At 37.9% G+C, this 12,553-nt stretch overlaps 3 protein-coding genes across 7 annotated transcripts in view; all 3 read left to right on the plus strand.

The window, feature by feature from the left end:
* The first annotated feature begins 5,303 nt into the window (after positions 1–5,303).
* On the plus strand, positions 5,304–6,160 carry LOC108612100 (uncharacterized). Its single transcript, XM_018005001.2, has 3 exons — positions 5,304–5,620; positions 5,680–5,937; positions 6,003–6,160. Exons 1-3 carry the CDS (start codon positions 5,460–5,462, stop codon positions 6,025–6,027), a joined length of 444 nt encoding a protein of 147 aa, XP_017860490.1. The 5' UTR covers positions 5,304–5,459; the 3' UTR covers positions 6,028–6,160.
* A 2,015-nt stretch (positions 6,161–8,175) lies between these two features.
* Positions 8,176–9,059, plus strand: LOC108612098 (seminal metalloprotease 1-like). Its single transcript, XM_018004998.2, has 2 exons — positions 8,176–8,430; positions 8,487–9,059. The coding sequence occupies exons 1-2, from the start codon at positions 8,196–8,198 to the stop codon at positions 9,020–9,022; spliced, it is 771 nt and encodes a 256-aa protein (XP_017860487.2). The 5' UTR covers positions 8,176–8,195; the 3' UTR covers positions 9,023–9,059.
* A 152-nt stretch (positions 9,060–9,211) lies between these two features.
* kek3 (leucine-rich repeat, immunoglobulin-like domain-containing kekkon 3 protein) overlaps positions 9,212–12,553 on the plus strand; it is a 54,613-nt gene continuing 51,271 nt past the window's right edge. For 2 of the 5 annotated variants that reach the window (XM_018004899.2, XM_018004900.2), the window contains exon 1: positions 9,212–10,551. The gene's annotated coding sequence lies outside the window, so the exon portion shown is untranslated. The remainder of the gene's footprint in view (positions 10,552–12,553) is intronic. The other 3 variants (XM_089466082.1, XM_089466083.1, XM_089466084.1) reach the window with 3 other exon arrangements.

Raw genomic sequence — 12,553 nt, forward strand, 5'->3', positions numbered from 1 at the left:
AAGAAAGGCTTACCGCAGGACAAAGACACCGCATGCAGGCAGCCAAAGGGACCGAGCCGGGTGGGCGGTGGCGACGGCGGCGGGTCTATGCCGCGTTAGCTGCCGAAAAGGGAAGCGCATTAAATGAGTCGACGGCGGCGGCGTCGGCGTCGGCCACGTTCCAGGATTATGTTAAATTTAGCGGTGACACAGACACTTGGCAAAGGTTCTCACAATTGCTCAAGTCTTGTGGCCGAGTGTGGGTGGGTGGGCGAGTGGGCGGCAGTCGCGGGCTAGGCGTGTCAGGCTGCCCGCCATTAATTGTGCAAAGTCAGTGGGACTGAGTGTGTCGCCCCTGGCAGCTGTATGTCTCTCTGTCTGCCCCAGGCAGAAGTCAGTGCCAAGTGCCAGATGCCGTTTGCCTTGCCTTGCCTTCTGCCAACTATGTGTGTGAGTGTGTGTGTGTGTGGAGGGCCGGCTCTGCCCGTTGGACTCGTTTTTCGTTCCATTCCGTTTCGTTTGGTATGCCATAAATTTGATGCTATTTTTATTGTCATTTTCATTGGGCGCTGTGAAAATGTTTGTTTAAATTACGAGTCCACCACTCTGTCTCTCCCCCCTCTCTCTGTACATCTCTCATTCTTTCGCTACGACAATTGTTAGCCTGACAATTAAATACAATTTTCGTTCAGTACAAATACGGACAAGTGCGTCAGCAGCTAAGAAGACGCGCTGTAAAATAAATCATTTACAATTTTCATTTTCTATTTATCAAGCTCAACATTTGGGGATATTCTCAAAGACCCTTTTACTAGCGGAAAGCGGAGCACGAAAATGTTAGAGCCGAGTGGGAGTGGGGGAGAATGCGATTTAAGCGATTGCGAGGTTTGTCGCTGCAAATTGTATGGCCCAAACTGCTCGTTACCTTGGCAAATATACAGATAATGGCCAAATAGAAGCGGGGTGAGAAGGCGGACAGGGCAGAGGTGGCCAGACGGAGCTGGCTTACGTGTCAAGAGCAATAACGATTCAGATTCACTTGCCGGAATGTTAGCGGCAAATGTAAACATAAATTGTCTAAATTGATGTGGAATAGACAATGCCTATTCGTGGTTTCCAATCAATAAGAGGGGAGTTTCATTGAGCTATAAGTTGAGTATAGGATAAGTGGAGTAAGTACCAGACAGAAGGTGCTGTAAAGGCTGTGGGTAACTGTGGTAGATTCTCATATAGAGCTGCTGCATGATGAAATATTGCAATGAGAGAGAAATACAGAGGTGAAATATTTACAGAGTATCAGCTCTGGCAGTTTCTTGAAGAGACAGATTTCCACCAAGTCTTTGACGGTAGTGAAGCTAGCTAATAGAGTATGACTTGTAAGAATATGAATATGTATACCTGTGAACAACCTGATTAGGCAACCAGACCTTAACAAACCAAGGAGCAGCTTTCTAATTTCTTCTATTATCGTGTCATAGCGAAAAATTTCAAGAGTATTTACTTTGGCAGTTCCTCAAAGAAACTGCAGGAGCAGCTTAGTAACTTGTATGAGTGATATCAGTACTTGGAAATAGATTAGTAAGACATTGTAAGGTCAATAAGCCAAGCAAGTAAGCAGTTCTTCTCATTTTATTTCTCTCATAGCAGTTAGCGTCAATATGTTGTTCTTCGAATAATTTCGTTTCATATGAATATTAAAGTCAACTTCAACACTGTATTCATTATTTTTAATACTAAATGAGCAACGCTGAACTAAAAATAAATTTTGCTTCAGCTAATTAGCCCACAGAAAGAGTATAAACATCAACCCATTCTACTCCCATATTATAAAAAAAATTATTTACAAAAATAATTTCTAATTAAAAATTCATTGATCAAAGTTTGTTTTCGCTTCATCGATAAGAATATCGTATACCCTATCGGACTGCAGTAAAGTTCTGCTGCATTTAAATTTGCTTTTGTTGCGCGAGGCTTTTGCGGTTGGCCAAATATTTGCATTAAATTTGGCCAAGTGGCAACATTTATTCGGACTTGTTTTTTGCGCTACTTGAATTTTCCTTTGCCACTCCACTTGCCATTATTTTTCTCTATTTCCTCCTCATTTTGCTTTTACATTGTCTTCCTTTTACTTATTTTATTTTTTCGTTTGTGTGCTTTTTTGTTTTGTTTTGTTTTTTTTTTTTTTTTTTTTTTTGTATTTGAGTTGTACAACAATTTCTTTGTTTGTTCTGCGCTTTCGCAGCGAGTTAATTTTGCATTTCCGCTCATTTAACTGCATTTTTTCGGTACTCTCTGCCGCTGTGTCTCACTCTTACTCTATTTCACTGTCTCTGCTTCTGTCTTTCTCTCTCTCTCTCTCTTTCTCACTCTTGCATCATTGTGGTCGACTTCAAATACCGTGAAGTTGTTTTTCCGTCTGCAGCTTGGCCAGGAAGTTCATTTGGAACAGCCGCAGCGGCATATGAATGAATGTTGGCGCACGAGGTCAAGCTCGTGAAATTCCACTCAGCAGTAAATATATATGTATAAAGTTTCACGGAACTGGACATAAAGGATGCTAAAAATATATGTATATATTCATGTAATTTCATACATAAAATACTCAATTTAACTATGCAATGTCATGCAATAATATTGCATATATTTTTTATTTATTTATTTATATTTTTATTTTGTTTTATTTTTTAAATAAGTTGATATTTTTGCTACTCCCTAAGTTAAGTTAACTTATATTGAGCTCTTATAGCTTTAGCTTAATCTGATTTTGTTATCCAATTTAAAACTAATTAGTACATAAATTTATACTAGATATATGCTATGAAGTATATTTCAAACGAGAGTACATCATATGTATTTATCTACATACATAATTCCTCTTAGCCTTCATATTTATATTTACATACGCTCTCTGCTTCTGCATATCTTACAGTAATGCCATCATTTCAATGAATTTCTAAACAGAAGCAAGTTTTAATCTTAAAGCGTGTGTGTGTGCTGTAAGTGAGTGCGTACGTGCAGCTGCATATGTATATGTGCCATAATTATATGCCTATTTGGACTCGCGAAACGCAGAACTCGTAAATTTCACACCTCAGCCATCAAAAGTTGAGCAAGTGCTGCGTGCTGGGCAAAAGTTTTGCCATTTGCGCAGGATGCGCAAGGATGCAACACATACACACACACGCACACACATACACATACAGACAGATAGATAGACAGACAGACCGACAGACACATAACAGGCAAAGCGAATGGCAACATAAAGATTATATGTCAAGCGCAAAATCTCGGGCGCTTAAACATGCGCGAGTGCCTGCCGCTGCCGGTGTGTGCGTGAGTGCGTGTGTGTGTGTGTGTGTGTGTGTGCATTTGTAAATGTTGCTTTGCGAGTGGCAGAGCTTCCGTTTGCCATTCTTGGCTGCACGCGCTATCCCAGCTATCCCCTCTACGTCCCGCCCACTATTCGGCCCAAACTCTCACTAAGTCTCAGCATGACATTGCACTCAACTATGCTTTCACCTGAGCTGGCTCCGCCCAGCCTTTGGCTGTGCCGCAAGCCAAACCAGCTGTTGACTTTTATTGTGGCTTGACATTAATTTGTTAAGTGCGCCAGCTACCCACCCAACCAGCTGCCAAGTCTCAGGCCTCAGACCTCAGACATCAGACCTCAGACGGCCCTGCCTTTCGCTTAGTCAACTGTGTAATCTTTAAGGTGAGCAGCTTGAGCAGTTTAACAGTTTTGCTCGCTCCACTCACGCCCACGGCCACGCCCACGCCTACGGCCATTGGCCCACCTGATGTGTTGTTGCCTTAATTGCATTTCAGTGTGTACACACTCAGGGCCAAAAAAAAAAAAAGCCAAATGAAACCGAAAAAGTACATTCCAGCCGGCGCGCTGTCCCCGTTTGCCGTCGCTTTTAATTATGCCCAATGCACTGTGAAAATGCTTAAAAATGCAAATTATGCGCTGTAAAATGCAACGCATGCAAAATTCTGCCGCATAATTTATGCCACACATGGCACACACACTCCGTCCGTCTGTTTGCCCTATTTGCCCCATCCCTTGCCATCGGTTTTGTTGCCTCTCGCTCGCTCAGCGTTGCTCATTTGAGCGGTGTCTATCGCATTATGTTGTTCAACATTGCCTTCTGGTGTCATCGATGCCGTTTGTTGATATAAGCCATATGATCCACACACACTCACTCACACACACACTCACACGCACACTCACACCCAATATTTGTTTAATTAGCCCGTATTAATGCCGATTCAAGCAAACAAGGTAGCAATACAATAATGAAAACTGCAACCAGCTCCATTGTTATGGGCGATTGTTCTTTTATTATAATTCCAGTTGCAATTGTTCAACATACCCTGTCCCTATTTCGTATGGCCCGCTTATCCATGGGTAGGGAGCTTTGCCCACTAACCCACTGACTGTTCGGTTTTCATTTCATTTGTCTGCTCATTCAGGCCATTTGGCTTGCCATAAATCCGCTCGTGCTTTGAATGGAATGCACACACACACACACACAGTTTGTTGCTTAATGATCTGATTTAATTGGTTTATATATCCGAATTGAGTTGAGGCTACCAATTGCATTTACCAACATTTGGCAACTAAGCGCAATTTCAAGTGTTTCAAGTGTTTTAATTCTAATCCATTTTATAAAGCCTTAAAATTTGATTTTGATATTAATATTTATATTTATATGTAGTAAAAATATAAAATATACACCTAAAATAAATAAAAATATACTATTTTTTGTTATATTTATATTATATATGTATGTACATATACATAGTATGAATATATATTAAAATATTATTTTTCTCTTTATTTTTAAAAATTAAAAAAAAAAAAAAACTGTTTGGGCTTTCTTTAAGGCTTTTTAGATAAAATTAATCTAAAAACCTCTAAAATATATTTAAAACAAATTGTATGTATTCACGAATAAAGCAAAATTGATTATACAATATATATTCATAATATGTATATATACCTAAATAATAATATTTTATGTTTGTATATATTGTTTGTTGTTGTCAAATATAAAAATATTACTTCTACTCATTCAGGCATGGTAATACTAGAGAAAGACGACAACGTCTGTCTCTTCATTTGTTTGTCCATTAATTTGCCATCATTATTTCATATCTAGAATCTATTGTAGAACATTAAATATAATATATCGGAAAGAATACATTTTTGGTACTGGCCCGCCACAGAAGTAATGGACTTCCTATGGGCTTCAAGTATACTTTAGCATTCTCTGATTCCCTTATAAAGTCTTATTTCACATTTTTACATAGTCTACTCATAGTCTACTATCTATTATTATCACATTCAATTTCACTCTACATCTGCTGTCAAATGAAAACTTTTGAAATTAAACAATTGAAGACTGCTTTAAAGATTCGACATTCAAGATTCGAAATACATAAGTGAATACTGCACGTTAGTTCATTGCGTTGCCAACATGGCCTCCAAGAAGAAGACGATGCTCTGGGAGCCGCACTACGATAGCTCCTTGATGAAGACAACCACACAAATCATGCTGGAGGAGGGCTCTCGGCCACAGCGCACACTCTGCACCACCGATCACAAGTTGGTCAACTTCCAGTCGTTCAACATGGAAGAGTGAGTGGCTTTAGGTAATTGTAGTTCTCAATTGTAGCTCACTCAGATAACTGCCACAGTCCTCGTTACGGGCCTGTGGACCAGGAAGAGGAACTAATACAGCCCATGAAATCTGGTTATATGCGTGAGTATACCCAGCCCTATCCCTCACGCTGCAAGCCTATGAAGCCCAAGGGGGAAACGCCAGACTTTATGTGGAATCGTTTGCCAAAGAACGACTTTGATCCGATCACGGGCACCTATTACAAATTTCTAGATGATCACATGCACAATATACCCGAGGTGCGCAAAAAGGTCAACTTTTTCAGGCAATTGAGGTGGGTTCAATAGTTCATAAATATTGAATTTCAATTTCATATTTGTATTTTGCATTCTTACACAGGAATCAATCATTTTTGCTTTATTGAGAGCAGTAAATTCACTTTGTTACTACCTAGACATGGGCACGAAATAAAATTGTAGAAATTGTTGTTGTTGTTGCAATCGAAAGCTATAAGTGAAGTATTCATTAAAGAACTACTAGTCATGTTCCAATTGAAACTAATTGCCTGACAATTTGTTGCAATTTGGCTCAATCATCAGGCTAGTTTTATTTTTAAAAGCTTTCGCCGCACTCAACAATTATAAATTACCCCACTATTAGAAAAATATGTCAGTTGTTGCCTTTTCAATGGAAGTCAATTAATTTTGCATAGAAATGCGAACTTACTTGGGGAAAGAAAGCAATCAAAGTCTTTACGATACAGTGAAAGCTCTATTAACGGACAGCTGCATTGAATGCAAGGCAAATTTCGACTAGGAAAGGCTGCTCTTAAAGACATAGTACAATATAGTTGCCTACTTAGGTGCATGCTCCACATTATAATCTTATCTTATTAGTGGAACATTCAGTGTCCACCCACGTCAGCTTGCACCATATACAAGTGCATATATGTCAAGCAATCATGTTGTATGCTTTGGGTGTCGCTTATTAGGTTAAAGCTGTTGCAGATTCTCGGAAAATGCTAACGAATCGCAATTAATAATGCAAAAGTCTATAGCCATGGCATGTTCAGGTCCAATACATTGGCTCTACGCTCTCAGCGCTGTGGCAATTTGCATAAATGCAGCCAATAAGCAAGCAGGACCTGTGCTTCGGGCATTTGCTGTCAAGCTAATGGCAAACTATGACAGCTCTGATTTATTATGCACGGTAATTAGTTTGGCCTGTTTAGCGTTTGTGGAGCAGCCGGAGCAGGAACAGGAGCAGCAGCTGGACGCATTGATATGCCAAAGCAAGTGCATCGAATTTCTTTGGCAACGATGACACGGCCATAAAAACAGTTTCCAACAGCAACAACAACAACATCAACAGCAGCAAAGGGGCGATGATGAGGCTGGCAAGTACGATGAAGTGACCAAAAACAAAACACTCTTAGCCATCATCAGTTGACAAGCGCATGAAAGTCAAAATGAATGTTCCCAAATGACAGAGTCCTCCACAAGAAGTAGCAGTAGTAGTCGTAGTGGTAGCATCGGTGGCTTGATAGTCGAATGGATGTCGTCATTGTTGCTGTTGTTGTTGTTGCTGCCTGACTGGCAAACAGGACACGGACATGCTGTGCGGAGGCTGCTGACAATACATCAATTAGGAAGCAGCAGTTTGCTAAGTTTTCAATCTCACACTGCCTGCAGCGACACCAAAGCGTTTCACAACAACATCAAAGCGACACCTAGCGTTCGAAAAAGAGAGTAGACAAGAGTTGACACAAGTCAAGGCTTAAACAAAAGACTTACCTCAAGTCAAAAAGGATTTCAAAACAGTTCAAGTTACCCATTGCAATCGAATCAATTTGCGGGAGCGAAAATTTAATGAGAAAAGCCTTAAAGACTAGATGCGGCAATAGCATTAAATGGTGAGCTGATGAGATGAGATGAGAAATATTAAATTTAAGTGGAACAGAGACTAGTATAAAGTAATAAAAAGTGCATTTCGATTTCGACAAGACGTAGATGTGCTAGACAGTATATCTAAGAAGTAGGTAAGAAATCTTTGGCCACTTATGTAGTAAGAGTGTTTCAGAGTTATTATATGACTCACTTTTACGATATTCAATCATTTTCAAGCTTGAGATACGAAAAAGATATATTACAAAATTATGTAATTATATATTAGTGTAAGTCAATTACCTTTAACTAATATACAATCTAATTAAAAAAAAAAAAAAAAGCTTGCCATAAATTTAACATGCATTTACGACATAGATAAAAAACTATCGCAAAAATTTAAATTTAAAATTCCTGCCATAATTACTTTCATTATAGCAAAGTATTTAGATTAAAGTGCGCTACTTTTGCATTTGGATATAGACAAATATACATATACTGAAAATTAAAAAAAAAAAAACGTTAAAGTTATTATGAAGTGAAATAAAATAGATAATATATAACTTTAGGATAAACATACACGTTTCAGCCTTGTGTGCGGTTAAATACAATTTAATTTTAGATAGGTCTATGATATTATATTTTCATGAATTTATGTTCTCAGCGTACATATAAAAGCGTAAGGAAAATATCGAAATAGTCGCTACTAATGCATCCAGTAAAGAACATGTGGAGCTTTCCTAAAATATTTCTAATCCTTGTGTTGACGAAGAATTGCTATGCAGCACCGGCAGCCCCTTCAGAGCGTGTTGAAACCGATCCCAGACTTATAGCTGGATACACCGAAGGCGATATGATCCTGAGCAAGGACAGAAATGGATTGATCAATGAAGCTCTTCGCTGGCCCAATGGCATTGTCTACTATCGTTTCAATAGCGACATAGGTGAGTTTTATTTTCAAGTTTATGAGTGGTCTTGTTATTTGTATTCCCCAATCTAGATCAGAGGTATCGTAATATGATTTTGCAAGCGTTTCGCACTATCGAGTCGATTTCTTGTGTTGTCTTCCAGGAAGCAAACTGCAATCAGCTTTGCTATTTGAATATCATCTCTGACGGCTTCGGCTGTTTCGCCGACGTGGGCTACCAACACAGTGTACAACGGTTGAATTTGATGAAATTTAATTGCTACACTCCCGGCATAATTCTACACGAGCTTCTGCATTCCTTGGGTTTCTACCATCAGCATACTACGTGGAATCGGGATGAATACGTTCGCATCAACGAGGAGAATATAAAAGAATCCGAGATACACAATTTCATAAAGAACGGAAAAGACAAAGTGACCAATTTCGGCGAGGGATATGACTACGGCAGCATCATGCACTACCAGTTCGATGCACTCTCCAAGAATGGTAAGCCGACCATTGAGCCGTTGATCGCGGGCTACGAGAAGTTAATTGGAACCCGACAAGAATTGAGCATGGCTGATATTAGAAAATTAAATGCCATGTATAAGTGTCACGAAAAAGTTTGAGGGCTTGCACAATTACATGAGCTAAACTGATTAAGAAGTGTGTTTTATTCTGATAAATAGGATGTGCGTAGTTGGGAGAGAAATGAGAGAGTGAGAGAAAGTTTTCCTTTCAATTTAAATAATTTATTCAAAAATGTGAATCTATAGAGAATTAGTAGTACACAAAATTTTTCTCATCAGTTATCAAGGTCCTGCAATTTAGTGTGTCCGAAAGCTAGATTATTGCTTATTCCTTGCTGCTAAATGAAAGCTTCAGAACCAGATATATAATGGATTACTCTTATTGTCTTAAAATAAGATTTCAATTTGTTTTATTTTTTTTCTTTTTATGTTTCCGTTTAATTTTTGTACTTAAGAAAGAAATGAATCATAAAACTTGCTAAGATATTTGCAATAATTTCTGATCCAGAAACATATATCTGAGCCAACGAGCACTTACTTCACTTACACCTTGAATCGCATGGCTGTCAGCTAGCAGCTAGTTAATTTTTCGTACATCACAGCTTGACAGGGTCCTCAGCAATGATAAGTGCTACGCACAACTGATAACAGCGTGCGGCCTCGTATTTTTGGACCATTCAACGTGCCGCAAAACCGCGTGCAACAGCATTCAACAAGCATTCACCAATGCGTACTACGATCCAAACTCACCATACACCAACGAAAGCCGGCAATGGTTCTCTCTCGCTCTCTCTCTCTCTCTCTCTCTCTCTCTCCGTCTCTCACTCCCCCTCTCTATCACTGTGCATGTCTGCTTGGGGCGTCTGCGTTGCGCTCTGGCGCCGAAGCAGAAACTCAACACAGATGCACATCGGGTCGTGCAGGCTTCGTTTTTGATAAGAGGCTCGCTTCGGTGTTGGCCACGGCTCGTGCCTTGGCCAGCAGCAGCAGCGGCGGTGGCTCAAATCAGTCAACTCGGAAACGTGGCCACGTTCGTTTAACGGCGATTATGTTACGGCTCTTTTAGCCTGGCCACCAACAATTGGCAGTAGACACAGCCAAATGACAAGCGCCAATTGCCAACAAAGTTTGTGTTTCGTGCTCGTCTCGAATCGTGTGTGCGGCCAAATTCCGATTATATATCAAAATCAAATAACACAAAGGTGTGTGTGTCTGTGTGTGTGAGCGTGCGAGTATGTGTGAGTGTGTCGCCGTAATCAATTAAAAGGTGTAAACTGCAACAACAACAAACAAAGTAACACGAGCAGCAGCAAAAAAAACGTGTGTGTGCGCATTTGTGGCAGGCATGTGTAATTAATTTTTGGCATTTCAATTGGCCGCCATCAAAATCCAGACCTTCAACCAATTTGATAAATTTGCATTTTTGCACAAAAAAATATATATATAAATAAACAAAAATAAAAATAAAAGAAAACGGGAAAAGGCAAACAAGGCAAAGCACAAAGGGGGCTGGGGCAACCGCAGAAGAGGGAAAGCCTGCACAAAGCAATTTAATTTACAAATTACAAGTTGATGGGCGCAGCCTCCGTCAAAAAGGGCAAAGCGAGAGAATTGATTTGGGTCGCCAGGTAAATCAGCGATTTAACTTATTATTGGAAGTGTATCGAATGGGGCTTCTAGGTGTTAAATAAACCAAAACGTCGATGAGACTTTCCTTCTTTTTTTTCCTTAAATCTCAATTGTTTTGTGTGCTGCATGCAGATGAAGACAATGAGACGTATGTAATTCAGGAATAAATGATTAATGCCTAAATTGGCTAACATCAGCTTGGTAAAAACTCATGATAGCTTCCCACTCACTTTGAGTTGCTGATCTGTCAATTTTGTGAGCATGTTGAGTAAATGAATTAAATGAAATGAATATTAAATGATTTTTAAGACATTTTTAATGCTTTTTTAGATAAGTCAAAAAATATTTCAATGCGAATCAAATGGGAAACTAAACTACTGCTAGCCAATGACTCCCGTTGGGTTTTTTATTGCTTTTTATTGTTTTGTATTTTTTTTTTTTTTTTTTTTTTTGTATTTAAATCTTTTTTAGTTGGACGGTTTGCTGCAAAATTTTTTATGCTGAAATAAACTACAGTATTAATAAATTATCTGTCATTACATTATTTATATAGAAGTAAATTATCTGGATTATCATATATATGAACCAATGAATTTTCGAAAAAAATAAAAATAAATGAAAAAAAAAAAAATTCAAAAGTCAAGAATTATGCTTTGTGCAATGAGATTATAAATACAGATTTATGTGTGAGAAATATGTTTTATTAATTTGGACAATTATAATAAAGTATGGGCTTAGAGTATATAGAGTTAAAAAAAAAAATATATATATATATATATAAATATATATACAAAAAAAATTAAAAAATAAATTATTATTATATATATTTGTTAGAGCATTTTATTTATTTATTTATTTTTTTTTCAATTGAGGATTTTAAAATAATATTTATAAAATAAATTAATAAAAAACAATTAAAAGTAAATATGCTACATGGCCACATACAGTAGATAAGTAGTAGTAGTAGATAATCAATAGAGTAAATAAATATATGGATTTAGCTAAATGGATCTCACACCATCCTTATATTTAAAGCTAATGGCAATCAGTTTGCCTATTCTTAAGGTTCAGCAAAATGGCAAATAAAGCAAATATTTAAAAAATACTTATGTTTATGGTTTCACTTAATATTCACTTCAAAATATAGTTTTATTTCTATAAAAAATATTTAATTCTGCATTACAGTGAGTTGCTTGAATAAAATTAAAGCTAAAAATTAATTAAAATTAAAATTAATGTAGACTTTTAGATATTCTAAATAAATATGAATTATATTTATTATTAATTTAAAAAATAATATAATCCAATCTTGTAATTAACCCCATGGGAGCATTCATTATGCGTACAGAAAGAGGAAAAAGTTCAAATGAAAAATGACAAATGGCAGATGACAAATGTTCTAGGCGCTTCCTTCTGCTTATTAAGAAAAAAACTTAAAACATTTTCCATTTCTCATTTGCTTCTTATTTATTTTGCTATTCGCTGTCGTCTGTTTTAATGTGGTGCTAAGAAATCTCGCATTTGCACTTTGAAGGCAACTCGTGCCAAGAACAACAAGAGTAAAAGTAATAAAAATAATAATGATAATGACAATAATAATGAAATGAGCAAAGCGCAGAGGCAAAAATAAAGCATAAGTTGAAGAAAAATGTCAGAGACGTGCCTCGTATGCAAATATCTGTCTGTGTGCAAAACGCAGACTAATAAGTGAAAAAGGCGACCAACAAAAAACAAAAACAAAAACAAACAAAATAAGAAAAGAAACAGAAAAAGGGGCTAGGCATAAACAAATATAAAAAATAGAAAAAACAAAAACGGGACGAGGTTATGAGACTAGGAGATTACGACAAAGCCAGAAGCCACATCCATAGCCCTGGTGTGAGGCCAACTGAAGGGAAGTCCTTCAAGCGCTCGAGCCTGGCCTTACGTACAGGAAGCAGCCGCGCCCTCCCAGGAGGCTGTCAGGATGCTGTGTCTATGAGTGAAGCGGGCCAAGTGTGG

Source organism: Drosophila arizonae, chromosome 3 (genome assembly GCF_054131065.1).
Source record: "Drosophila arizonae isolate 15081-1271.41 chromosome 3, UAZ_ARI_1.0, whole genome shotgun sequence".
Taxonomy (NCBI): Eukaryota; Metazoa; Arthropoda; class Insecta; order Diptera; family Drosophilidae; genus Drosophila; species Drosophila arizonae.